Raw genomic sequence first — 27,918 nt, forward strand, 5'->3', positions numbered from 1 at the left:
TCTCTCCCCCCTCCCCGCTGCCTCTCCCTGCAGAGACCCAGCCGGCTGTCCGGTCCGCCCCTCTCTCTGCTGCCATGGCCGCGGAGGCTGCCGGTCGGGATGATGCGACGGCCGGTCCTGCAGACTGCACCGAGATGGAGGAGTGGGTAAGATGTTCTTGGCTCATTTAGGATGCTCTCTTTGCGGAAGCGTTCGGAATTTAGACCGTCCATTGACGGTGGGCCTTTCCGGTCGCTGACACGCCGCTGCAGTAGGATGAAGAAGACTTCTGCAGGGCGCAGCAACCGCAACTATATCTGTGTAATGGTTTCGGCGCAAAATGCAGCTTGACAGTTAGGTTTAGAGGGAGGATGACCTTCATCGTTTTAAGCAGCCGAGAGAGAAGGAGGGGAGAGAGGGAGCGCCGCGCCGCGCGCCGCGCCACCGCTGCTGCAGCGCTCACATCCTGTGTCACAGGGAGAAGTGAAAGTGCAGCAGCTGGTCGCTTGGTGGATGTAGGCTACCGAGGCACCGCTTATAAATAGACCGACAGTGGCCATTCTTTAACAGTTTGCGTCTCGCTCGCCTCGTTTGTGCTGAATCCGGAGAGATTTGAGCGCGCCTGTCAAGCCCGTTTTCTTCCACTTGGCGGTGACGCAAGTTGGCAACAACTTGGCAGGCAAGGTAGGAATTTTTCCTGAACAACGGAACAGAGCCGAGTATGAATGAAAAGAGAGGCTTTGTCGGGCTGATTGAGGTCTTTATCGGAGCAGATTGTCCACCAGAAGAGGCTGCAGAAGCCCAGTGCGCTGTTCTCTCTAATTCTAGGCCTGTCTCTGTGTGTTACTGCTTTTCTAAGTCTGTGTTTGGGTGAAATAATCAAGCATATAAAATGTAAAATCATAAGTTACCAGAGTCTAAAGTGATGTCTTCAGATGGCTTTGTTTAAATTATAGAAATAAAGCTCAACTTGTGAAGATGCAACCATCAAATATGTTCAAAATACCCACCTACAGATAGAAATAAGATAGAGATTTTCTACAGAGTGAAGCCACCTGTTCCATGCTGTGGAGAAGGGTGTGTGTGTGTGTGCATGTGTGTGTGTATTAGGTGGGTATTCGTAAGAGGAAGGCATCCGTCCTCCACCTGCCGGCGGGTGAACTGAGCCTGTTCTTCCACTTCGCATGTAGTCAGCTGAGATGTGTCAGGCTCTTTAGCTGTTGTCCTCAGCCTGTGGACTCACTCATGAGCTGCGCTTCATCCTTTCCACTTCTCCCGTTTGTCTCCGTCTTCTCTCGGGGTGAGTGTTTGCTGAGATTGTAGCTTTATCCCCCATCAAGTTGACATTCGCTGTCGGCGTGTTTTTCCTGGAGGTGAGTTTATCTTGTCGCAGGCGTTATCTCAAGAGGCCAGTGATGGATGTGGTTTAAAATCAGCTAAAATGATCACAGCCTTTATTAACCGCAAGCTAATTCAGATAGAGAGAGGGTGAGATCTGTCTTTGTGTGCGTTTTGCAGATGTAGGCTACAATGCCAAAGGTGAGGCCAACCAAATGCGTCAGATTACGCAATGCAATCTCCCTAATCGCCTCACTGGAAAATGAGAGATGCTGGATTAAAGGAGGGAGTTAGTTGGAGACCGGGGGAAACCCGTGAAAGAAGGCCGTTATTAGAGATTACCGAGCAAAGGATTGTTTTACGACCCAAATACTTTGCCTGCTGAAGCTTGATGAGACTCAAAGAAACCACCAGGAATATCAGAGTAGGAGAGAGTCGTTTTCTCTATGTTGTTGTGCCAGAAGTGAGGTTCATCTCAAACTTATGAGTTGAAGAGCAAACTAGTTTTCACGTTGCACCACTCTTTAATGTCTCAGCAGTGTCAGCATGCTTTCCATTTTCATTTTCAACATTCAAATTTGAGGATTTTAGATTTCGGATTTAAGATTTTGTATTGAAAAAAGTGCATTTCACAATCAGCCGGATGTGGTGACCAAACAGGAGGAACCATCTGAGCTGAGATCTAGACATCATTTGTCTGGTGGTTTGGGGATGATAAAAAATGTGCATTCTTGTCCGACAGGTTTTTTTTAAGTGAGGATTTGTTTGCATTTTAACGGTTAATTTAGTATGTATGGTGGGTTGTTCCTGTGTGGGATTACACCCAGGATGCGGGGGTGGAAATTCCCTCCAGATTCCTTGTATGTGTAAAAATGCTCAGCCAGTAAAGCTGATTCTGCCTCTGGCAGAGATAAATGTGACTGTGATATAAGCAGGTGTAGAACGTGTCGCAGGCAAGAAAACTTTGGCCCCTCTTACTGCTGATATTTCACCCATGACGGTATTACAATGAAACCAGACGAAAACAAACATGCAGCAAAGTGAATTTTAGGTGGAGCTTTCTGTTTGGCACCACAGAACCACAGTTTTATCTCACTGCTGTCCCTCAGTTGCCTTTGCTTTAAACATGCACATTTAATAGATCACATTGGGTCAGGTGGATATTTAGTATATCATGATTGCAAAGGACAGATGTGTTTTTTTAGCCACTTTACGCCACATCTTAAAAAGTGATCCCTCAGATTTATCTTTCACTCTTCAGGAAGCCTTTTTAATGAAATCTGTGCCATGTTCGGATCAAGCTGACATTACTCAGCTTCAGCTTCCTCATATATGACCTTGCCTCTTGGAATAAGAGTGTATGATTAAAACACTCATTCGTTCAAACAGTATTTCTTGTTCAGTAGCAGAAAACGTTCTTTTCGTCCTTAATGCAGCTCACTGACAAGAGCACCGACTGTTGTATAAAGTGTTATCACAGGCCTTCGTCATGCATGTGCATATGTGATTATGATGTACAGATAATGGAGGACACGTGCGTCATCTCATGAGTTATTATTGTATTAATGGGCTGTGATATGATAAAGAGGGATTTCTCTCATCAGCCTCATGAGGTCTTCTTGTCCTTGTGTCGCAGTCACTCAGTTTATCTGGTGAAATCTCGATAATAATCATTATGTATGTGTGTATCGTGTGTCTTCTCTCTTCCAGCTGAAGGAGGGGAATATGAAGGCTGACTTGGAGGCTTCTCTGCCTGCAGGACAGGAGGATGTTGCAATCCGCTGCCGAGACGTGTCGCGGTCTTACGGCAAACTGAAGGTCCTCAGCAACCTCAACCTGACTGTTCCACAGGGACAAATGTGAGCGGACGCAAATCTGTCATCGTGGCTGTGATTTCAGACATTTATCTGTTTAACTCAACCCAGCTTCAAAGGAGAGTTTCTCTTGATCTGTTCCTGTGCTTGGTCTGTTTTTTCCTGGTATTTAACACACCGAGCTGGTCAATTAAAACAATATTTATCATGACAGGCTTTTCTAAAAAGCAGTGACAGAGAACGAAGGGAGAGGGAGACAAGAAAAACGAACCATGAAAAGAGAAGTATTGAAAAGGCTAAAAAGCTAACTACACCCACCTTTTAACAAAATATAGTTGTATTTTAAAGCCTCACACCGCCACTTCTCCCCTCGCAGCACTAAACAGGCACAATGAGTGGACTTGTCTTTCTCTTCCCAGTTGTCTCAACATGCAAATGATGAGATACAAAGAAACACCTGATTACACCTGATGGGCTGTCAGTAAATGTACTTCATTCGTCTCCTTAAAGCAGGAAACCTCGACCACTTCTTTTTTACTTTCTAGTCCAGCTCTGATTTCGTAGAAGAACTGAAATCCATGATCAACGCCATTTGTTTGTCACGCGGTTGTCGTCCGTCTCTGTTGCTTCATAAGGTTGACATGTCACAGGATCATTTGTCTAAACATACCTGCGTTCCTGAAGTGAGAAACAACACGAGGAAGAACAAAAACTGCGTCATGAAATAATTTTGGCTCTTTAATAGTTTGTTTTTCCTGAACTGTGTGCATGTGCGCAGAAACTAGGCAAAGACAAAAGGCTTTCTCACCTCTCTAACAGGTCGGAAATGTGCTGAATGACTGAGCTGATATAGAGTTACACCTGGAATGCATACAGACATATTGACTGTGTTACTCAGAGGCATCATGCATGTGATCTGTTTTTGCTTAATACAAACTCAACGCAAATGTATTGTGGTCCTTTAACTGAAGAAGAATGAGGTTTACAGAATAAGAAAAATGTCATTATAGTTACACACAAATAATTGTGTGCAACTGTAGTGACAGTGTGTTTGAGTATTTTTCTTGTACATAAGTGGAGAAATTTCAACAAAAGAGAAATTACAGAAATTCAAAAATTCCAGTAGCTCTGCAGACTGATGGAAAGCTTTGCTTGTTGTCAAGGGTTAGCTTAGCTTAGCATAGTATAGACACACTATGGCCTGGCCAACGGTGAAAAAATCAATCCACCACTCTAAAGTTCACTAATTAACACTGTCAGGCATCTGTTTGTGAAAGCATGCAGATTCAACTAACATGATATGATGTGTTAATAATTGAGCTTTAGAGGTTCTTATTAGAGGTCAATTTTTAAACTTTGGACAGAGACAGGCTAGCTCTTTGAAGGTCTTTATGCTAAGCTAAGATCGTCGCCTCACTGCTCCATCGTGAAACCTATAAGAGAAAATTTTTCGGTCACTTAAAATCAGCAGAAACAGAAACTTTTTTTTGCCTTTATTTGGTGGGACAGCCGAAGAGAGACAAGAAATAATGGAGAGAATGAGAGAGAAAGACAAGCTACCAGGCAAGCTAACAGGGTGCCTCTAACACTGACATGTTATCGCTTTGTGAAGTTGTTTGTTGTTTGTTTACACGTCCGGTAAGATTAGCATCCACTTAGAATTTTGTTTCAGGCCATCTGACGAATGCATATCAAACAGTCAGTCTGTTTTAGCTCTGTTTTTGGTCTCCACCAACTCTGGAGGGAAATATCTGCCATTTTAGCTGTTAAATGCTGAGCAGGTAGCATAGAGCATGTTTAAGTATCGTGACCTATTAAATATATATAAATATATTGATAATCATCATAAAATAACTCCTGTGATGCTTTTAAACGCTGAACATCAGACTGATGATGGATGACGAGTTTGTTTTCTTTCTGCCTCCAGTGAAACATGTATGCAGTGAAGCAGTGGTAACTTGCCTTATAACAGATTTTAAAATCATTTTTAGTTTGCAGTGAGACGAATGTAGAGCCTGATGGTATCTTGCAAACATCTGCTGTTTTGTGTTGTTTGACAGTAGCTTACACAATCTAACGATCACTCTGAAAAGCGTGGTATGTAAAGTCGCTGTTAGGCTGCCGTCAGTCATCGCTGGGTTTGATGTATGAGCGCCTGGTTATCTTTCAGTTCTTATATAAACAGCATCTGTTTATTTTCTAAGCTCCTTCCATACCTGACTGTCTGTGTACAGGAGTTTCTCAAACACGCGAGTCACAGCTGTGTGTGTTTGTGTGGGTAGCTTCATCTAAAGTGGTCACGGTTCTGTGTTGCAGTTATGGCCTTTTGGGGCCCAGTGGATGTGGGAAGACCACGCTTCTGAAGTGCATTGTGGGAACTCTGAAAATCTCGCGGGGTCACATCACTGTGTTGGGGAAGCCGCCTGCGTTCCCTGGCCATGGCGTGCCGGGGAAGATGGTCGGATACATGCCACAGGTAAGCATCCTAACATCAGTGTTTCACACAATAAAAGGTAAATCTGTGTGTGTTACATGTATGAAGCTGCTTGTATAAAGGAGCACATTGCTTTGTACTGTACTCATGTGTACAGAGGTCCTCAAAATATTTTGAAATGACAGACATTCAGACATAAATGCAGACATGTTCCTGGTTTCTTAAATTTAAGTCAGGTTTAATTAGAGTTTTATAAATAGTCTTAAATTTAGTCTTTTTAAACCAGATTTAACCTGAAAAACAGATTCCCAGTCAAATTCTTTGCAGCTCTCTTTTACTTTTGAGTCCAATTAGCCTCCTCTGACACTTCGCTCCACATGTTGACTTTAATTTGCAGAGTGAAGGTTTTTAAGCACTTGTTTTTTCTAAAGAAGACTCCTACCCTGCATTCACATCAAAGAGCTGCTCATTACAGCTGGAAACAGAGAGCTCAGTGCCGCGCTCCAGCGCTTATTCATTTAGCCCCTGTTGTAGTCAGTGACCTGTACCTGAGTGTGTCTCATTACTGTCAGCCTGGATACCTGATGAGGCCGATAACACACACGTGTCCTCCTGTGTGTAACCCTCAGCCTCACATTGGTCCCTGTCGGAAATGATCTGCGACCCAGACAGGAGGAAATGTGAGGCTTCATCTGATGTAGCGCTGTGGTGAACTTCAGTGTGTCGTCTGATGCCACAATGCAGAGAAACTCTTAACTTTTGCCTCAAACGGAGAGGATAGCTATACATAATAATATAGCGTTTGTTGTCCCAGAGAAGTGTCTTCATTGATCGTCATTTAAGACCTTAATGAAAAGAAATGTGGGCAGTAATCCGCTCAGTGATGGAAGCTCTCTAAGAAAATGCAAAGTCAAGTCAAGAAGGCTGCAGAAGTGCTCAGAGGGCAGCAGAGCAGATCCAGACCTGCAGGATGAACAGCAAAGTAAAACAGACAGTGATACACCATTAGACATCTACTATTGCAGTTAATACATTTATCAAAAAAGGAACAATGGGAGAGATGTTGTAAGACTAGGGCTGGGTATCGATTCACATACTTTTGTACCGAATGAAATGGTATTTTATTTTAGTAAAGTTCCTGTGCAGCCACTTGCGTGTAGAAAACATTAAAGTTTGGCTTCTTTTCTAAGGTGAAAAAGAAACACATGCTGAATTTCGTAGGGTATTCTAATAAGTCTTTTGTACTGAGACTCCGGTGTGTTGTCGACTCAGTTATATGACATTTTCAAACTACACCCAACCGTTCACAAGACGTGTCTGGTGTTTCTCGAGGTGTGGTCCATGTGGAAAATGTCGGAAGCTGCAGTCTGTGATTAAACATCCACACCCAACCTTTGTGTCTCGCAGGACCTGGCTTTGTACAACGAATTCACTATCAGTAACACCCTGACCTTCTTCGGCCGAATCCACGGCCTGACGTCGAAGCAAACCCAGGCGCGCATGGACTTCCTCATCGACTTCCTGGATCTACCTCAGAAGCACAGTCTGGTCCGAAATCTCAGGTACAACCGCAGGCAGTCGGTGACAGAATGAGTTTGATACGCAGTGATTTGGAACAGGACTTCTCCAGAGGGGTTCATGTTTTTTTGGAACATAATACTGTGTGGAGGACTGACTGTAGCTGTCAACAATACAAGATACAGCCAGTTTATGAAGTAAATGGGTTTTTATAGCTGTTTACAGATGCCTGTGGACTTTGACACCCGAATTACCTGCAATAATGTGGACACACAGACAAACATAATCCCTCTTTCCTCCACAGGTTGTAAAAAACAGTATGAGTTTGATAAGGAGACAAGCAAAGGTCGAATAAAGAGAGAAAATCCCATTTGTTGTTACATTAGCTTTGCTAAATATTCTCACCATACACTCGCTCTTATGTTTGTGTCAGTGCGATCAGAGTTTCAAACCCACCACTCGTTATAGAAATTGGACAATTTTTTAAATTTTACATTTTGTCTGTCTGGCATTAATATACGTATGCAGCAATACTATGATGCTTGTTTTCACTACAAGTCTGTTGTGAGGTATGTGCAGCAGGATTTTCTTAAAATAACACACCCAGTGACTGTTTCACCTCAGTAACATTGCTGGAGTCGCTACCTTGTAATGATTAATAATTTGAGAAGGCAAGAAGATTCCCAGGCTATTAAACTAATCAACATTTGGTTTTGTTGCTCACCAGTCATAAATTTACTGAGCGTACTGAGCTCAGTGCCATGCTGGTCTCAATCCGACCAATCTGGCAACACAAGTTTGCAAGCTTTAGGTCCACTGAGTCCTTCAGTTTCATCTGAAGTAACATCATGACCTGTAGTGCTGAAAAGAAGTTCCTCTTTTTTTTATCTTAAGCACACAAGATCTTAGCGTGTGCATCGAAGACTTTCTACTCTACTAGCTACTCACATTTTCCTTTACACAGAGGACAATGCTGTCAGACCGAAAAGCCTGGTTCCCAAGCCATAAAAGGCAGCAATACAAATTCAAAATAGAGCATTTGGCATTTCATCAAACATTTCTGCTAATCGTATCATTATTATATTTTTGAAAATGTGACTTCATTCATTGAGTCCAGGCTGCAAGATGTGAGAGAAAACTGAGTCGTTGCAATCTCTCAGGCACCGATAGAGATCAATAAAAGTAGTTTATGCCCCTTTTATGTTCTCCAGTTATTGCAGGAAGTATAATAAGCATCTCTTGTTTCAGATGATTCACGTCCCTGATTCGCTACAAAGACCCTTCTGTTCCCAAAGAGGCCCCTCGAACCAGCTTTCATTAGCACTTCATGTAATATTTATGTCATCTGTGGTGTAACAGCCTGTCATGTTACTGAGCTGCAACTAAAACTCCTGCTGGCAATTTTTTAAAGAGGATTCACGATAAAAATGGCTGGTGTTTTATTTCAGACTTTGCATGGTGTGTGCTGTGTTAATGGCTTCTCTTCACTCGCTCTGCTGCAGTTTTACGTGTCACACAGCTTGTTGAAACTGATCACAATACATAATATGAAAGCTATTCCAGGTATGAATAAAAACACCTTGTGGCATGCATGCTCATCGTCCATTCCTGCTTTATAGTGTGCTTTCTTTTGTCTTTAGTACGTCAAAGCTAATCAGCTAATCAAACCAGATCAGCAAAATAAGGTCAACTTTTTACCCCAACTCCCCTCAGTAATGTCTTGGTGTTTTGCTTGTATTGTCAGGCACATTTCCTCTCCACCTCCCTCAGGACTGAGCGGCATGCACCAATGCGAGGTGGATTATCAGTTGCGAAACAGTTAGGAATGTGGGAGAAGATTCACCTTTGTTGGTCCTTTGGCTCTTTTTGTTTCCTCACCTGTTTCCTGTGTGTGTTACAGCGGCGGCCAGAGGCGCAGGGTGTCTCTGGGAGCTGCTCTGCTGCAGAACCCAGAGCTGCTCATCCTGGATGAACCGACAGTCGGCGTGGACCCTGTGCTCAGGGCCAAGTATGTAACACACACGCACACACACATGCACACACAGCTGGTCTTCCCACGGTGGCTGTTTACATTTACAGGATAAAACCAGCCAGCAGTTAACTCACCAGAAGACCTTCACAATCCTGGCAAAACAAAACGCCAAAATCTCAATATCCCGAGTGATTACTGTAACAACGTGACTAACATTTTGACTCACAGCCTAAAGGTTCACAGTAGAAAGTGACAGAAAACTTTTGGGCAGACGAGGATGACACGCGACGAAGGATCCAGCAGGATTTGAAGCAGTGTCATCTCAGTTATTTGACATTTATTCTAAAGTAGTAGTGAGTGATACAGAGTCTGGTAAAAACTCATGAGTAGAGAAATGAGAAACTGTTGAACTGTAATTCATCCTTAAACACCAGAGAAAGACAACATTTAAACTGTAACGTGATTGATCAGTAACCATAGAATAACTCTTTTATATCACAGTATTATGTTAATTTATTGCCTGGCTGTACTGTCTATGGGAATCGAGATTACATTACTGGTAACTCAGCTGCTCTGAAAAGGTTGTTATCTTGTTTGGTGAGTCTTGCAGCTGTTTTTAGTGAAAGCCCTGAAGATAATTCATACTGCTCCGTTTGGAATAGCAGATACTCACCTGTCAGCCTTAGCGCTGTTTGTCAGTACTGAAAATACTGGAGCCAAACGTTTTCGTATCAGAGTTGCACATAACCCTCAGTGTCCAGTGACCTTTGAACCCTTCGTCATGGCAGCATGACCATCCGCATACATGTAATAAAAGTTTTTCAATCAATAAAGGCCCTGTTTATATTCACTACTCATTTCTTTTAAACTGTATTTGTTGCAAAAGATTAATAACGATACCAAAGTACATTTTCACATGAGCTAACAGCTTCTGTATCCACCTAACAATGTTTCCAACTTGGAGACACAGCGGCTTCAATATAACAACTTGACAGCTGGGAAAGAATTTGGATGAACAGACCGTGCATATGTTCTAGAAAAGCAAGTCTAGAGACCTTTCTGAAAGCATGCTGCCCTCTCTCACTGTGTTGTTCCAGCCTCATTGTGTAATAGCACCACAAAGCCTCATCAGATCAGACGGTTGGCAGTCAAACTGCTGCTGGCGAAGCTGTGAGCTTTTACAGACTAAGATTTCAGGAAAGATCTACTAACAAGCGGGTCAAGTGTTATGTAATTTGTTCGGTTTCTCTGGCCTCCTTTACAGGATCTGGCAACATCTGGTGGAGATTGTGAAGACGGGGAAAGTCTCTGTGATTATCACCACACACTACATAGAGGAGGCCAGGCAAGCCAATGTGGTGAGATAATTCATACGTGCATGTGCATAAACACACAAGGACAAATTAAGCATAAATGCATGCTTGCAAATGAGATTCAGGAATACTGCTGCAGAATCAATAGAACAAAGTGTCCACACTGGTCCTCATGTTTGGCCCCCTCACAGAAAAACAGTGAGTCCATTGATATGTGCTCTGAGTCAACATGTTAGATGAAGTTTATCCTTCATTAGCTTTGACAGGAGGGACAAAAGCTTCCATTGAATTGGTGTAAATGGAAAGAAAATCTTCCTATTGAGTTTGTACAGAAGCTCCCATTCTGATGAACGTGGACACTGCTGTTTAATCCCACATGCAGGACAGTGTATGCTGCTGCAAACACTAGATCACGAAATGTGTATTAATCCTCCGGTGAAAATAGTCCCCAACAAATGCAAAATGTACTCCTGTTTGAGAGAGATGACCAGCTGTTTTAGGAAATAAATTAGCCCTTTTTGAAAATGTCAAAATATACCTGTGACCCATATTGTACACATAAAAGCACAAAACTGAATTGCTAGAAAAGCAGTTGCCTGATAGAAGCTTATTGGCTATGACTCCATGGTTTTTATCATCCGATCATGGTGCGATAGATTAAATGACTGATCTGGACATTGGACTTGGTTGGAATCACAGGGGAGCTGTTATAGATATTTCTGGTTTCACTTGTGCACATGCAGTCACAGAGTTCAGTCATGTCAAAATGCCACTGACTGTATTTTTATGGCAAACGATCACACACAAGACCAGCAGGGCCTCACACGTTACAAAGCACACAGACTCTATACATGCAGTAAGCCCGCAGCACTACATTTTCACACTCATGTCACCTCCGCTGCTGTTCAAGCTAATGCTCGCCTCAGCAAAAATCCAGTCATTCCATGAGTTCGGCCATTGTTTCGCTGGTAATCTTCTTTGCATGTAAAATCCATAAAAATGAGTGCTTTGCTGGTGTAAGTTTGCTCTGTAGATTAGGCTACCACGAGCCACATCATGCTAGCTTTCTCCCCCGAGTTACACAGAATGATACCGCTCTCAGAGAAATGTGTCTCCAAAGTTGTTTACGTGTTAGCTAGCTGTTAAGGGTCTGTAACACCCCCAAATCCTCCTTTGCTGCTTGTTAAACCATGTAAACATGTTTAAGTTCAGAATATGTGGCATGTCAGTGTGGAGGCTTGACAAAAGTTAGGTTGCGTAGGTTAACAAGAGTCACGTAATTACTTAATCTATTAGTAAAATAGAAGAAGTAATTATATTGCACTTTGAAGCCAACTGATCTCATCAACTTCTCATTTTGGAAAGAAAACAAATTTTCCCAAAAGTCAAACTTTTCCTTTATGATTGTATGACCTTTTATGTTCTTTGCCTATAAAAATGAACGCAAACATGCAAAGGCTGAAAGCTAAAAGCTAAAATTTCACTTCTCTTTTGTTGCACAATAATCCTCCACCACATGCCGCTCAGTGGAAGACAGCATGTCTGCTTGTTCCAGTCAGAAAAGCTGAAATATTTGTTGTTGTGGAGATGAACGAACAAGTATCTCTGACTTCCTTACTGCAGCTTCTTTGTGTGCATGTGCATCCACGTGTGGTTTAACTATGAATGGTTATGAATGGTTATGTAAAAGAATACGGCTCATGAATTTAATTCTGGCCTTGTAATAATTTGAGAATTTCAGTGCGTCCACACCTAATGAGAACATTAAAAAACGCCAGTCTTCTAAATTAACCCTTTTAACTTTACACATTTATGCACCATTTACCAGATGAGATGTGTCACTCTGCTTTTCAGAGCTGCTAGCTGAAAGAAATTCATCAGTCCGGGTCCGTCTGAGAATTTATCGTCCCATGATGGTTTAAATGCGGTTTAAGGAGATTTTCTAGCCTACCACGAGTCCAGAAAAAGGACTAAACACTTTCTTTTCAGGGTCTGGTGAAAAAGAAATCAGCATCTGTATCTCTCTCTAAACACCCCCACGCTGCTCGAACTCCAGTGTGAACACGTTGAGCTGTCTCAAGCTTTAAAGCTGCACAAAAATGAGGTCCAAGGTCATTTTTTGCCTCTGACTGATGCAGCTACATGTGAACACAGAGCAGCTGAAACCAGCCTGACCACTCAGCCAGCTCAGTGGTGTCTCCATTCAGGGGTCAACTGCAGTGGGTGGCAGAAGGTCACAATGAGGTGTTTTTGCTTTATTCACTGTCTGTGTGGCTTTTAAACCTTGACAGAAGTATGTCAGGTTAAGTCGCACACGGCGCAACAATGCATCACTCTGCTGCCAAAGAACAAGTTTTTCAAGGTCACGTCAACATGCTCTCTTGTTGTTGTTTCATCAGTCCCTCTCAGCGTGGTTCAATAGGTTGGCTTTGCTCGCATTTGTAGCAGATAAGAATAGTACAAATAAGATGAGCAGCAAAGGTGAATACAGACAACAACAGCAACAGAAAATTAAAGATGTCAGAGAGATGTATTTTGTTATCTTGTAAGGAAAACACTCCTCCAGTATAATTTCAGTTATTAATTTATGACAGTTTTCACTATTAGAGAAATTAACCTGAGAGAAGCTAAACTTTGGGTGTGATTTCTACAAAGGTTTGAGTCCCTTTTTTCATGTTTTTATCCGAATGAATGTGTCTTTTAATGTTCGTACTCTTCATGTAGCAATCGAACATGTCATTTCTGTGTTTTTGTTGTATTTTTTTGGTTGTTTTGGATGTTTATATCTTTCTCTTATGGGAGTATTCCAAACTCTGAAGTGTTCTGAGGTTGTAGGTATGGATTGGAATTGAAGTTTTGACTTATATGTCCTATTCATAAAAGATGGTGACAGTCAAAAAAAGGAACAAAAGTTTCAACGTTCTGCCCACATTGGTGTTTCAAAAAGACAAGATATCACCCATAAATAAGACTTTTCTCTAACAAATATTCTCCTGTCGTCTCTGCAGGTCGGCCTCATGAGGAACGGCTGTTTGCTGGCTGAAGGTCCTCCAGACGCTGTCATGAAGCAGCACAATGCAGCAGTGAGTACTTAAAAACACTGATGAGATGTGTGCACACCCAGAGGTGCTGGTAGTCCAGGAAGGCAGCTTTGTACATGTAGCACACTCCATGATAAACAATGGCAATTCAAGGTGCTTTACATTCAGTATTATATGAAAGATACTTAACAGATAAAGATACATGAATGAAAGACTAACAACAAGACACTCATATATTATATTATAAAATACAACAACAAAAACAAAACGAAGCCTTGTGGCTAAAATCTTGAGCACGCTTGCTTGCTGCGTACACATACTGATTATTGGTAGTCGGGTCCCGGTTCACCCACGTTATCCTCTGCTGCAGACCCTGGAGCACGCCTTCCTGCAGCTGTGTGAGACCTCGGACCACATCACCTCCAATCAGGGGTCCAGTCCCCAGGGTGGGCCTTTGGAGAACAGCCAATCGTTCGAGAGCGGGCGGGAGGAGAGTCGGCCAATCCTCGGGGTCCGACCAGGAGCTGCAGAGGAAGTTCCCAAATATTCAGGTACTGACTGAAAAAATATTACTTCAGTAAAAATATGTGAGTATAATCAGAAAAAAGTTTAAAAAAAAGTTAAAATTAAGGTAAAGTAAAAGTACTCCAAGCAGAGCATTGTCCCCTGTGAATGTTAATATACTGTAATTTATGATATCAATAGATTAATATTACTGATTCATTCATATAAAGCAGGATTTTACTGTTATGGTTGATTTAGGTGGAGCTTAGTTTGAACTATTCTGTATAGAACTGGAACTAATAATTATTTCCATCAAGAATGAATTTGACGATTATTTTATTTTAGTCAATTAATTGTTTGATTTGTAAAAAATTTAAATCACCTTTGCACTCGAGCGTGCTACTTGAGTAAATATACTTAATTACTTTCCACCGCTGAAGTTACTGTTTGTTTGCTGTGCGTTCAGCGGACTGGAAGGTGCGAGCCCGCCATATGCTGCCGAAGTGGAGAAACATCGCCGCCCTCATGATCAAAACAATGGTGCGGATGAAGAGGATGCCGGGGTACGTTGTCGTTAATATTCAGTATCAGAATCTGTTAATTAGCAGCAGAAGTTATGATGAGCCTTTCTGACTCCTCTGTGTTCGCAGCTCGTTGTGTTTCCAGTTCTTGCTGCCCGTCATCCAGGTCTCTCTGATCTGTTTGTGTATTGGAGGAGACCCGAAGGGGATCCAAGTAGCTGTGGTGAACAACGAGACCTCCCCCTCTGCTTACAGCCAATCGCTGCTCTCCTTCCTGGACAACTCCAGCGTGCAACAGGTATTTATTTGGCCTTGGGAGACTTTGATATTTATACACATCAGACATGATCACACTCTGTTCTCATGTTTATGTCCAAAAGAGGAACCAGATGGTTTCTGTCTTTGTTTTCTAGCAGTGACATTTTACTGGAAAACTCTCACTAGATTCTGTTTTGTTCTCTGTGTTTGATCAACTCTGACAATTCTTTCATTCTTTCATGGCAGGTTGTGACTTTATATATCGATCAGGGTGTTTGTTATGTGGCTCACTGAATTCTATAAGGTTGTCACAGAGCTCAGAGTGATGTATGTAGACTGGTTCAGTCTAGAAAGGAAGTAACCGTCTTCACTTTGACTTTAAGCAAATAAGTTTCAGTTCTGCTCACAGCAGAACAAACGTCACAACTTCTGTTTTCTAGGAAATCAGTGAAATGTTGTTTCTCTGTGTGACCCCGAACAGCAACCTTTAATATACTGTACAGCAAAGATACTGTAAAGTGGAGTTCAGATGTCTGAGAAAATGATAAATATTATAAATGAAAATGTTCTTTTTGTTGCCAACAGTTCAGATGAAGCTGCTCATTAACATTAAAAGCTTCGAACGAGTTTCACTGGATACAAATGTCACTGGAGTAAAGTAAGGTCAACAAATTGAATTATAGAGTATAATATCAAAGTTGTATCTGTTCTTTGCGTATCCATAGGTGCCCTTGTCCCATAAGGATGCTTTCGATGGGATCTATAATGCAGAGTACTGGGGCGTTATAGGCTTTGGCAAGAACTTCAGCAGCTACCTGACAAAGAGGTGAGAGAAACAGCCGTCATTTTCTGTGCCCACAGAAGATGAAGAAAAGAAGAGACATCATGGTGTTGCTGCCTGCTGTAGCACCTGTCTGCTGTAATTCTTGAGACTTACCACAGACAGACAGCTGGCTTCGATAACTTCATCAGTCACAAACCGTGGCAACAACAAGTGTTTCCCAGCCGTGTCCCATCACTTTTCAGCATCCCTGGAAACAGTTTCCTGTGCTGCCTGAGCTTGTTTGAGGATATTTCAAAAATTAAGTGCTTAACCTTTAGTCTGACCTGTGACTTGACATGTCTCAACATGTCTGAGATAATTTGCAGTCCCTGTTTCCTCCCCTCTGTTGTCTCCCCTTCCTCTTCCTCCTTTTCCGTTCTCATTTGATTTACTTTTGATCGCATCTTTTTATATGTCACAGCACAGATAGATGCTTATGATTTATGCACCTGCAATGCCTATGCTGATTACAGAGGGCTGCATTTGTGTGCATCAACGGGACTTTTAGTAGTCACTCACAACCCTCAGAAAAGCAGACGGACTCCATCAAAATCTCAGTGTGACACACACACAACATTCCAGCTGCAGAGCAAAGGCAAACCCATCACTCAGAGAAACATGATGAGCACACACAGACACTCACCTGTAACCTCACTGCACACATATCTTAACTATTTCACATGTCACAGGTGTAAAAAATTTTAGCGTTTGTAAAAACAACTGATATGAACTTACACAACAGTTCTCAAAATGTGTGGAAGCATTATTATGAAAAAGCATTACACAGTAGCATTGCAGCTCTGCAGAGGGCAACGTTGGGTTTGTCCGTCCACCAATTTGGTCCAAACTGAAATATCTCAACGACTATTGGATTGTCATGAAATTTGACTTTCTTGTTACTGTAAGGAAGACTTACAATAATTTTGGTGAGCTTGACTTAGCGCCATCATCAGACCAAGCTTTTAATTTATCCAATACCTTCATTTTTTACCAAATATCTGCAAAACTAGCAACATTTCCTTTAGCCTCAGCTGTGCTTTCTACGTAGGGCTAATTGTTAGCATGCCTAAAGGCTAAACTAAGATGCACAACTACTAAATAGCACCTAGTTCAGGAATCAGGAATCAGGAATCATTTATTGTCATTACACAAGTTTCCAAGTGCAATGAAATTCTGTTCTTTTCAATAACGTAGTCATTGAGAGTATGGCATTTTGTTTATAACCCCATTGTGCCAAGTGTCGACAGCCTCACAGAGCATGTTTCTAGGCTCTTTTTCCCTCATACACTGAACACTGAAATGAACCCAATGCTGGGAAATAAATTACAATCATATTTAGAATAATGTTACTATCTATAATGTGGCTCTATGATATCAACTAGCTTGCTGTTTACAAATTACTTAACCAGCTAGCAACACCATATCCTTTCTGCGTAGCTAAGCTACAGCTAGCTGGCTAATCTTAGCTTGGTTTACAGTTAGCTAGTCAGTCGCTCCTGCCTTGCCTTGCTCTTGGCAAATCATTAGTATTCCCTTGCTTTACACCGTTACATCTTTAATTGTTGTCTAAAATCAACATTTATCATAACATAATTGGCCAACTAACATATCCACGCAGATAGCATTTTACGAGCAATGACAGCTAGCTATTCCATAGCCGCGCTGCATGAATGCGGCTGCTTCATAACATCATAACACATTTTTAAGTGTTAACTGGTGTATAAACAGATCAAGAATGTTCTCTATATAATCTTCACTGGGTTTTGATCTGTCTGTAAATGATTTATCTGTTCATATGAACAGTTGAGATATGCTTCATAACACTCGTAAGGATTTGTTTGTGTGTTATCATATATCATAAAGTATGACTTGGTTCTCTAACTGTTGACAAAAGCATAAACACTTAAAAAGTCCCTTATACCTGCTCCCAACTATATTATATCATGAAAAAAGCCATTAATTAAGTGTTTTGCTGTTTGTAAATGCTAAATAGAAGTATTACCCTTATTTTTCCTACAGGAATGAAACAGTTTTTTATCATGGGACAAGCTGACTGAGGCTGAGAGTAAAAAATGAGGAACTTGAGTCTACTTTGAGGTTCCTGAAATGCAGATTTAGAACTTATTTTTGTCCCAGACGTCTTTGTTACTGCAGTATCAGTTGCTTTAACAGTATTTCTCTCTCTGTGTCTTTGACATTCACACACACACGCACACACACACACACACACACACACACACACACACACACACACACACACACACACACACACCTCTGAAGTGCCATCATGTGAGGATGAGTCAGCCCTGGAGGGCAGAGGGCTTGTGCTGTTGCTTTGGGTGTGAATCACAGTTCTGTGTACTTGTGTGTGTATTTCATTGTTTGCGTGTGTGTGTGTGGGTGATGACTGGGTAGACAGTCTGGTCCTTCCTGTCCCAAACACACCTGGCAGGTCACAGCATAAGATCGACCAATCAAACGCTCATTCTGACTGAATCATGTGCTGATCATGTGAAAGAGCTGTCTGAGAAGAAGGTGTCTTCACCTGCTTCTTCTGGTCATGTGAAAATAATTTTAACTGTTTGTTCAGTCGTATTCAGGCTGATTCTCTCTCAATGCATGCTGGGTAAAGCGTTTATGCAAAGAGCATGTAAAGAAATAATGATTATGAAGGGAAAAATCGTATCTTTAGAAAAAGTTTGAAGCATATAATACATCTCCATAAACAAGTGCCTCTCAGATGTGAGGATTTTCAAGTTATCTTTGTCTTTCTTTAACAAAACAAGCAGTTTGAAGACTTGTTACAGGGACTTTTTTGTAAAATTTTATAAACGAAATGATGAATTGATTCATAGAGAAAATGATCAGCAGATGAACTGACAATGATATCATTAGCTGCAGCCCTGCAGAGCTTACATTTTCTTGTTGGATAAACATAAATTAGTCAATTAAAAACCTTTCCTGGCTAAATATTTGCCTTCAGTTACGTCTGTCTGCTTGTCATAGAAACACAAACTGGAACAGGGTGTGATGGCTGCTGCACAGATGGCTCAGTGTTTGTTGCGAGGGTCAGGGTAGCAAAACAAGAAACAATTAAAATCCACATCAGTGGAGCAGGAAGAAACTCGAGACCTGTCTTCACCTCGTAAACAAAATCGAAATGCTAAATTGGTATAAATTACAATAACCACAGTGTGTCAACAAGGCCACAGGCTTTATTTGTTTTCAGAGACATAATGAGCCCAGCTAACCTTCCAAGTTTTATTTTTTTATTAGTGATAGCAGCCTGTAGTCACATAGCTTTGTAAGATTATTAGCCTGGCTGCTGATTAGCTTAGAGGTCACGCTGTCATGGATGAATCTGAAATAAAAAAGAGTTTGTGGGTGACCCTACGTGCTTTCAAATAAACTGTTATTTCTTATTTAGTGTAAAACACAACTTTTCGTTGTTTTGCCTACATAAAGATTTAGATTTTCAGTCAAGAATAATCACATTCTTAGAGTAAAACTCCACATAGGACCATTGGTGAAGGCCAAAATAGAGCCCGTTAGCAACATTAGCTTTCCAGCTGTATTGATCGTTGCTGACTGTTATTTGTTATTCATATTCTGACCATGTCCATTATCTTACAGGATGATCCAGCGGCAGGTTTCTAAAGAGGTGGTTGACGGAGGATCAGTCCACGTCTGGCTGGACCTTACAAGTAAGATGCAAATCCTTCTCATAGCTGTGCTGAAATGGGTCAGATTTATTACACTTGAACTGAATAACTGTCAGTACAATGCATGGCAGTGAACAATTTAAAGACATTTACAGCTGAAGTAATAGTCTACGCTGGGTTTTGTGAGGTTTCTTTTCAGATATCTCTATCTGTCTTATATTTCATAAACTTGTGACTTTATCTCTTGTCTAGATCGACAAATTGGTCTCATGCTGCAGAAGAAACTACACGAGGCCTTTCAGGTATAAATTCTGTTTGTGTGGTTGAAGTGCAAATATTTCGACGTGGCCATTTTTCAAGGAGATGCAATCAGAAATCATTGACTACAACCAGAAAACACAAAGACGTCCGACAACATGCAGGATGCTGCTGTATAAACTGACACTCGTGCAGCACAAGTTCGACTGTCTGCAGGAAACTAAAGCATGCAGACAAACACGCTTGGCTGAGCGCCCTTGCTTTAGGCCACTGCAGCAGCATTATCTTTCCAGTATCAACACTGATATCATATACTGATGCTCAATGCACTGAACTGGTTTCTGCTATTATACATCACACAAGATTAAAATCTTCATACGTGTGAAACAAAAACCTCAGTAGCTGATTTGTTGGTTTGTGATTACAGCTTCACATCACATCAGTTCTGCACATTTTCTTGTACTTGTTTAATATATTTTCTTTTCTCTTACAATATTTGTTGTTGTGCATTAAATATGATGAATATTATACTATTATAGTACTATACTCTATTAAACTGAAAGCTGATCTCTGTCTGCAGGCTTTTGTAGATAATAAGTTGGGCAGTATGTCATACCTGGTCGCCCTGCCAATAAAGGTAAGAAAACTGAATAAATGAGTGTAATAACAACGTAGAAATTCATAAAACTTGTGTGTAATCTCACAAGTTTACAAACAAGTTGAATCAATGCACACCTTTAGTTGTGAGTGTGTTCCTGCTGAAAGTTTAATTTTAACCCTCTGTTGCTGTCGTCTTGCAGTTCGAAGAGCCGATCTATGGCAGCCAAAACACGGACTTCACCACGTTTGTGACACCGGGAGCTGTGCTCAGGTCAGTATGATGTGAGCTGTTTGAGGTTGGACAGCTGTTATCAGCCTATACAGCAGGAACTGGAATTAAGAAGTTGAAGCAAACTTGTTGTTTAAAGAGGGAATGTGTGAGGTTGTATCAACGCCGTGTTGCTTATCATAAATAGTGTTATACAGCAGAAAAATGTGATAATCAGATGTCTCAGCTCAGTAACTCTGGTGGATTCAATCAGCAACCTTTCCTAAGAAGCTAGTCTTGTTTATCTACATTTAACAACTCCTTTTTTTCTCTTCCTCCTCCTCCTCCCTCTCTTCCTCTCTGGCCCTCCAGTATCACCTTCTACCTGGCCGTGGGTCTGACAGCTCTCTCCTTTGTCCTGGAGAGGAAGGAGGGACTTTTGGACAGATGCTGGGTCGCAGGTGAGAGGTCACACTGCTCCACTGAACTGCTGTACTTACTATTTGTAAGCAGGTTGTGAGGGTGTAGTGCATGCACACTGCAAAGAGTGAGAAAATTAAATATATTCGAGAAATGCATATTGAAAATACTTGATTGATACTAGTTTGCAACGCTGCAGTGTAAACAGAATGGAAGAGATACTCAGCTGCAAAACAGCTAGATCTTAAAAACAAAAAAGTATTAAATCTTTGAAAAAACGCATAGTTTTCTCTGTGTATGACTGTCAGCAGCGCTTCAAAGTTGCAGTTTGATTAACGTGTGTCAGTGCATGTGTTGCATCACTTCCTGTTAATACAAAACAATAAAACCCTTAGATTTTACTTTGTATTCCAACTACAAAAACAGCTTCTATGAGAATTAGTATAGTACATACTGAGTGCAGTTAGCATTTAGTATGGAAGCAATATATGATGTATATACGAAACATGTGATACAGAAGGGAATATTCGATCTTTTTAGCCTTAAACTGATCCAAAATTAGATTATTTTAGTTGTCACTGTTGTCTGTCTTGCTGTTTGTCTACTCAAGCCATAAATAAATACTTATGTCCCTAATTCCTGTTCAAATGCACATTATAGCTTATCGAAAGGAAATGTTTCCTCTAGGAAACATGCTGTGCATCTTTTCGATTCTGACATCTTTACAGAATAAATGGCAGACATCCTCTCAAAATGCATATTTTCTAACACTATTCTGTTTGGATGTTTTTTGTGAGATAATGTCTAAGATGTTTGCTCTGAATCTGTTCATTTATTTAAATAATTTCACTGAGGGAAATAAAGTGTTTGTGATAAGACAGTTAATATAATAACGCCAATCAATGCATCCTTTAGGTGTAATTTGAGATGAAACCAGCAGGGGGAGGAATATGATCAGAGACGGACGTGAAGATGATGTTTAGCAGAAAGCAGCAAGGAAGCAGACACTGAGGGAATTGTTTTGTTTTTTACTTAGTGTGAATTCTAAATTTTAGAACTTCTTTAATTATTGAACATTTAATTAAATTCTTTGTTACATCCATTTAGATTCAGAGAGATTAAATGAACCTGCGTTAGTGATGATTTAATTTCTTTAAAGATTTTGGACAGACTTTCATGAATTGTTTCTGTGTGTGTGTGTGTGTGTGTGTGTGTGTCTGTGTGTGTCTCTGTGTCTCCACCAGGTGTGAGCTCTCTGGAGACGATGCTGGCTCACCTCTTCTCTCAGCTCTTCGTCATCAGCGTTCAGATCATCCTGCTGCTCCTCTTCATACTGCTCGTCTTCAAGGTTTGACAAACACAAACTCTCGTCAGATGACATGAAACTTTATTGTCAATGGGTCTTTTTTAGCAGCAAAAATAAGACCTGCAAGGAAGAAAATAGTCGTAAAACAACCGATAGAAAAAAGGCCTAAAGAGCTGTTTCATTACATAAACAAGGTGACCGTCTCAATGATTTTTAAGCGCTTGTTCTCACACGTTCACCTCGCTGTTTGTTTCTCCAATCGTTTGCTACTAACTGTTATGCCAATACCTGCCTGCAAAAACAGACCACAGGATCAATCCTGTTGTGCCCTTACAGAGACCACAACACTGTCAATTAATATTAAAGCGAGGCTGAAGTCTCAACGTAGGCACACATGGTCATATTTTCTGTTCTGTATAACCACCAAAGTTGCCGTTTCAGCCATTTTTTCTGAGACTGGAAGGCTCATTAAAAGAGCCCTAAAAGGTCACCGCATTCCTAATATGATTTGGTTTGTGGAGAGTTTGACATGTTGAAGGTTGATGCGTCGCGAACCAAGCAGGTCTATTACCCTGCTCATTTACATTTTTACTACATCGTCAAAAATCTGGCTTTAGCTACAGTACATTGGAGCCATAATTACGTGGCTAATAATTCATTCTAACCATTAAACACGACTCGATTTTTCATGATCACGTGTGATTGGATTATTTTCCGTAAAATGTGTGTGTGACAGTGCGCAGAGAGGAAGTACATGTTGCTGTGTGAGTCCTGCAGGCTCTGAAGGTCAGCGGGGTCAGATTTACTGTAAGAGCAACAAACCAGAGGCAACACAGAGATTCTGTTATTCATTGATTTTCAATAGACACGTGTATGGAATCAATACAGGGAGGAGGCACTCGGACGAGAGAGGATACATACCATTTGTGTGTGCGTGTGTGTGTGTGTGTCAGTGCGTTGGGTCCATGCAGGCTTTTATGGCTGTGTGCTCTTGTCTCTGTCAATCTGTATATGTGTGTGTGTGTGAGCATTCGTGTGTGTTAATTAAGGTGCTGAAGTCCAAAGAGACCACCGCTGCATAAATCACTTCCTGCGTTGGCCGTATCCAGGGATCACTGTGGGATCGCCACGACAACAGCCCTTGATTGCTGTGGCAACCGAGCAGTCATGTGGCCTCTTGGTGCAGGTCTATTTTTGCATGTTGTCAGGGGAGACGGCTAGTGTCTTAACACACCGAGGACAAGTGCACCAACACACACACATCAGTGTTACAAATGCCTGCAGATTCGGCTCACGTTAAGAGAGTTATCACCTTGAATCCTCTGAGCTCAGACTCTGAGTAGTTTCAGTTCTGCTCTGCTCTGCTGACCCTCTGTCTGCGTGATTCACAATCGAACTTGATCAGCAGTAACATTTCATTTCTTGTAGTATTTGTGGCTGAAGATGTCTCCATTTCTTTTGATCTTATCGTGTCATCTGTTCCCGCCGATTCCTGTGACATTGTTGGACTCACGACAGAACGTTTTTAGGAAAGCGGAAATCAGATATGCTGTCTTTTGTATTGCATCCATTTTTCTTCCTTGTTTAAACCTACATTACCCACAATGCAACTCAACCACCAACAGTTTGGCTGGACACTTGGGTGCTATGCTAGTAGCTGCTAATGTAGCTTTAAGCCTCTAACCTCAAGCACAGATGAGGAGCAGCCCCGTAAGCTCACTTCTTTCTATTTCTGCACCCCCCAGATTCTCATTTTCACACCTGTAGTCTTCAGCACCACCTAACGCTGACCCAAGTGACATCACTTGAGGCAATCTACCAGTTTTAACACAGCTCGCCGTAAAACAACATCAGGCTTTGCAAAACTTCTTTCACACATGCGGTCGCATATGTTTTTATACTCATTTATCTTGTGGGCTTGTAAAATGAATGGAAATGCCTTTCGCGCTCCTTATTTCACTCACTTGTTTAACGTTTTCCTCCACTTTTAGGTCCGCTGCAGCTCTGTGGGTGATGATAGCCTAAACTTGACTAACTTGCCTCAGCCTGATTTCCACCTCTCTCTCTGTCTGCAGATGCCTAATGAGGGCTCCTTGGTGCTGGTCATAATGCTGATCGTGCTGCAGGGCATCACCGGCATCTCGTTTGGCCTCGTCATCTCAGCCGCCATCGACGACGAGCAGAGCGCCAACCAGGCCGCCCTGGGCATCTTCTACCCCAACCTCATCATCAGTGGTAGGCCTCGCTGCGCCAGTCAGAAAATAAGTGAAACAGAGTAACGTCTTTTTGAGATTCATTGTGAGGAAATTAAACTTTTCTTTCGTCTTGAGTTGGTGGAAGCTCTATAGAGAAACTCTTTTCACCATGCAGTTTTCTTTATGGACACATCCAGACAACATGTTCTTACTTGACATATATGACACATACAGCTACGATAATCACGATTGCTCAAGAAGCAGACAAAAAGAGTTGTTTATGCTTCTGTTTTAGTCTTTTGAAGGTATTTGTCTGATGATTTAATGGATTATAGCAGAAGTTCATGGCATTGAAGATCACTTTAACTATTTTGTGTATATATATATTTATATATACAGTATATTTATTAGGAAAATATTCTTATAAATCTCCTCACTTGCAGTCGTGGCTCTTTGCTCCCAGAGTGGATACTGATTTTTGCTGCAGTACTGTATGTAAGTCATGATGCATTTCTGGTGAAACAGCTCCAAACCCCCCTCTAGCATGTAGGGCGGCCTCTATGGCACCGCATCACATTTCCTCCACTGGAAGGGCACCCTCGAGGGCACTTTATAATGTTTTATCTACTAAAAGGCCAGCCAAGAGGGAGCTTTTGCTGCATTTTTTTTCCAAACAGGGGTATGCCAGGCAGGGGAAGTCCCCCCATCGATCATATCAAATTATTTTCATCAGCAGATGGATTTTGCACAGTTATCATGGGATCAAATTTGTGTTTTTTTGGGACACTTAAAAGACTTTGTCCAGGTTTAAAGTTTAACCTTTCCCTAAAATCTTACCACAATGTCCATTTAGTAGCTGTTCTGGGACTTTTATTCATGTTGCATGATCTTTTAAGTCAGAAGTCCCTAAAATGCTCTGAACAGAAAGGAAATGTTAACATCTGCGAGTCCACGGCAAAAGGGCAAAATCCATCTGCTGATGAAGATCACATGATATGATTCAAATCTCGAGAGGAGCTGCTAAACTGGACTTGTGGTGAGATTGTTTTCTCATCTGCTGTTTCCAGGCAGTTGTTTTCAAGTTTCAAGACTGATCTTTTGAACCTCATATGGTGTCATATTTTTTGCTGCACGTATTTCACATCCTTCCTGCTTTGGACCATCACAACAGCATAAAAACAAGAGAAACCAGAGATTGTTTAAATGCTTTATGGAGTTCATTGTCAGGATCGAGTGTCCATACACAGCAGGTGTAAATGATGTCTTACACAGTATCCTCTCTGTCCTGTACTTCAGGTATCATCTGGCCTGTGGAGTGTATCCCGTATCCTCTCCGCTACCTCAGCCTGGCTCTTCCTCAGACTTACGCCTCAGAAGCCCTTCGCTGTATCATGTACAGAGGTAATGTCCTCGCACACGTTACACAACACTCATCGGTTTCATAAAGTTTCAGTTTCTGGTGTGTAGTTAAGGCCAGATGCATGCACATGGCTCAGATTGTGACACACAGCATAGCCGGTGTATCAGCCAGTCGTCTAAATCTTTAATCAGCTCTGGATCCTGTGTAACTCAGCTTCCTGGAATTTGAGGTATAGCGGTTTCGCTCTGTCTCCCAATCTTTCTCCTGCTCTCGACCTCACCGTCTCTGAACAATGAGACCTGACGACAGCCCCGAGCTCCCTCCGTGTTACGCGATACACGCCAAGCACAGGAAGTCAGGGGAGCCATTTCCTGTTTGAAAACCTTATCGTGGAGGTGCAGTGGAAGACGAGACGCACAAGTCGACAGTGTCAGAATTCAATTTAGGGGATGAACTTTTTTTTCTCTCTCGTCACTTAAATAACAAGCATGCAGCCGCTGCAGCTTTAATAAGCTTGGTTTGTTGGTTTTTGCAGATATGATTCAGTTTTAATATGCACAAGAATCTGATCATTCACATATTACACACACGCTGTACGCATTAAAACAGTCTCACCACAAAGTCCATTTAGTGGCTGTTGTTTGTTTTCTCATCTGCTTTGAAAATCAGTATATGAATTATTGTTTTTAATGCTTATGAATTTACACTTGTTAATGAAATGTTAAAATGCTTAAATGGGGTTTGCACTAAGTTAAAATTAAAAAGTAGAGGCATTTAAAACACGTGAATTCAAAAAATCAGGTATTATTTTGTTCCAAGCTCCTGTATATAATACAAACTGTATACCAAATACCAATTACAGCCTTCAATAATGTGATCTAGTATGCAAAAAAAACGTCACTAATGATGTTTCTCTTGTGCTGCTATTACCTGACAGCAGGTTTTCATGCTTAAGATCATCACAGTGGCAGATGCAGAGAGAGACGAGAACATTTCATTCACTTAAACCTGCAAAACTAGTTTGTGAAACGGCCCAGCTGCTCATCACTGCTTTGCGATGTGACTTTGACTGTTAGACACCCAATTTTCATCTATTTTGCATGTTGTACGTTATATGTATGATAAGCTTTGGAAACCATAGATGTAGCTGTACTGAGAGCTGGCACTGAATGTCTCATCACATTCGTTATCTTGTTGACGCGTTCTTCGATCAGATGGTTCCAGATTTTTAAATTTTGCCAATTGCTGACTTGCTGAGAGTTTGGAAGAGAAGACAGACGCCACTGTCACATCTGTCATTCTACTGCCAGCAGCAGGTTAGCTTAGCTTAGCATAAAAAATGTGGGAACAGGAGGAAAGAGCCTGGCTCAGTCCAAATTAATTTAGTTTTTGTCTGGATTAAACAAGCAAGATATAACGTGTTGGTTAATGATGCTGGTAGGAGGCTGTTTTTACCTTTGGACACAGCCAGGCTAGCTGTTCCCCCTGTTTCCAGTCTTTATGCTAAGCTAATATATGTTGAAAAATGTCAAACTGTTACTTAAAGACTGAATTTTATTTTGCCAAAGCTCTTGTGTGGCTGCTTGTGTTTCCACATGTCTAAATATTGAATATAAACATAAATCTCGCCAACAGGTTGGGGTCTGTCTCGGATGATGGTGTGGCGAGGCTTCGCGGTCACCCTGGGCTGGAACACCTTCTTCCTCATCCTGGCCACGGTCATCTTAAAGCTGAGGACGTGACAGCCTCGTCCAAGAGGAGCTTCTTCAGTGCTGGGACAGAGCCGCCGGGTGAAGCCCAGGAGCCAGTGACTCACCTGGGCCTCCTGTCTGTGGATGGACCTGAGCAGAGAGCAGGAGGGAGTGTGACAGACTGACGGGGATGATGCGTCGGTCTCCCTCTTCCAAATTATCTGCCTCACATGCTCACACACACACAACAACAACAACAATTTCACTCATGCTTGAACAGGCCAAAGCAACAGTTGCTTTGGCCTGTTCAAGCATGAGTGAAATTTCCAAATTCTGCACTGAGAAGAACAAGACAGAAGGAGCACATGTACAATATGAGAGTATTTGTTAGGGGAGTGTAGTCTAATAGCTGAAACTTTTCACCCTCAGAGCGGGCCATGTACCAACTCAGGGTCATTTTTTTCATTTTTATTTTTTCTTCTTGCCCTTGGTCTTAATGCTAACAGAGAGATTTGGTGGTGAATTTACCGGCTGTAACTGTAGGACGATGGTTTTGTCCCTACAGTGCTTGTGGTCCACCTTAAATTTGCATTATTAAGACATTTTATGTAAACGTCAACTTTAAAATTGTAAAGTTGTCAGATCAGGAGTCAGCACAACAAGTTCCGGTTGCTTTAACGAGCAGACAAATTGAGGAGGGGAT

The 27,918-nt window shown here is 41.6% G+C and overlaps 1 protein-coding gene across 3 annotated transcripts; it reads left to right on the plus strand.

Annotated features, from left to right (window-relative positions):
- Positions 1-37: 37 nt before the first annotated feature.
- On the plus strand, positions 38-27,478 carry abch1 (ATP-binding cassette, sub-family H, member 1). 3 transcript variants are annotated; one of them, XM_041947723.1, is made up of 20 exons: positions 38-146; positions 3,028-3,176; positions 5,448-5,607; positions 6,973-7,127; positions 8,984-9,091; positions 10,320-10,413; positions 13,377-13,451; positions 13,780-13,960; positions 14,380-14,476; positions 14,564-14,732; positions 15,418-15,518; positions 19,149-19,219; positions 19,430-19,479; positions 20,016-20,072; positions 20,236-20,306; positions 20,616-20,704; positions 21,908-22,011; positions 24,045-24,204; positions 25,461-25,565; positions 27,160-27,478. In XM_041947723.1, exons 1-20 carry the CDS (start codon positions 75-77, stop codon positions 27,264-27,266), a joined length of 2,175 nt encoding a protein of 724 aa, XP_041803657.1. In that variant the 5' UTR covers positions 38-74; the 3' UTR covers positions 27,267-27,478. The 3 variants fall into 3 exon arrangements, with proteins under 3 accessions (XP_041803657.1, XP_041803658.1, XP_041803659.1); XM_041947724.1 differs by lacking the exon at positions 38-146 and adding an exon at positions 516-663; XM_041947725.1 differs by lacking the exon at positions 38-146 and adding an exon at positions 1,162-1,279.
- Positions 27,479-27,918: the final 440 nt, after the last annotated feature.

This window comes from Chelmon rostratus, chromosome 11 (genome assembly GCF_017976325.1).
Source record: "Chelmon rostratus isolate fCheRos1 chromosome 11, fCheRos1.pri, whole genome shotgun sequence".
NCBI classification, from domain to species: domain Eukaryota; kingdom Metazoa; phylum Chordata; class Actinopteri; order Chaetodontiformes; family Chaetodontidae; genus Chelmon; species Chelmon rostratus.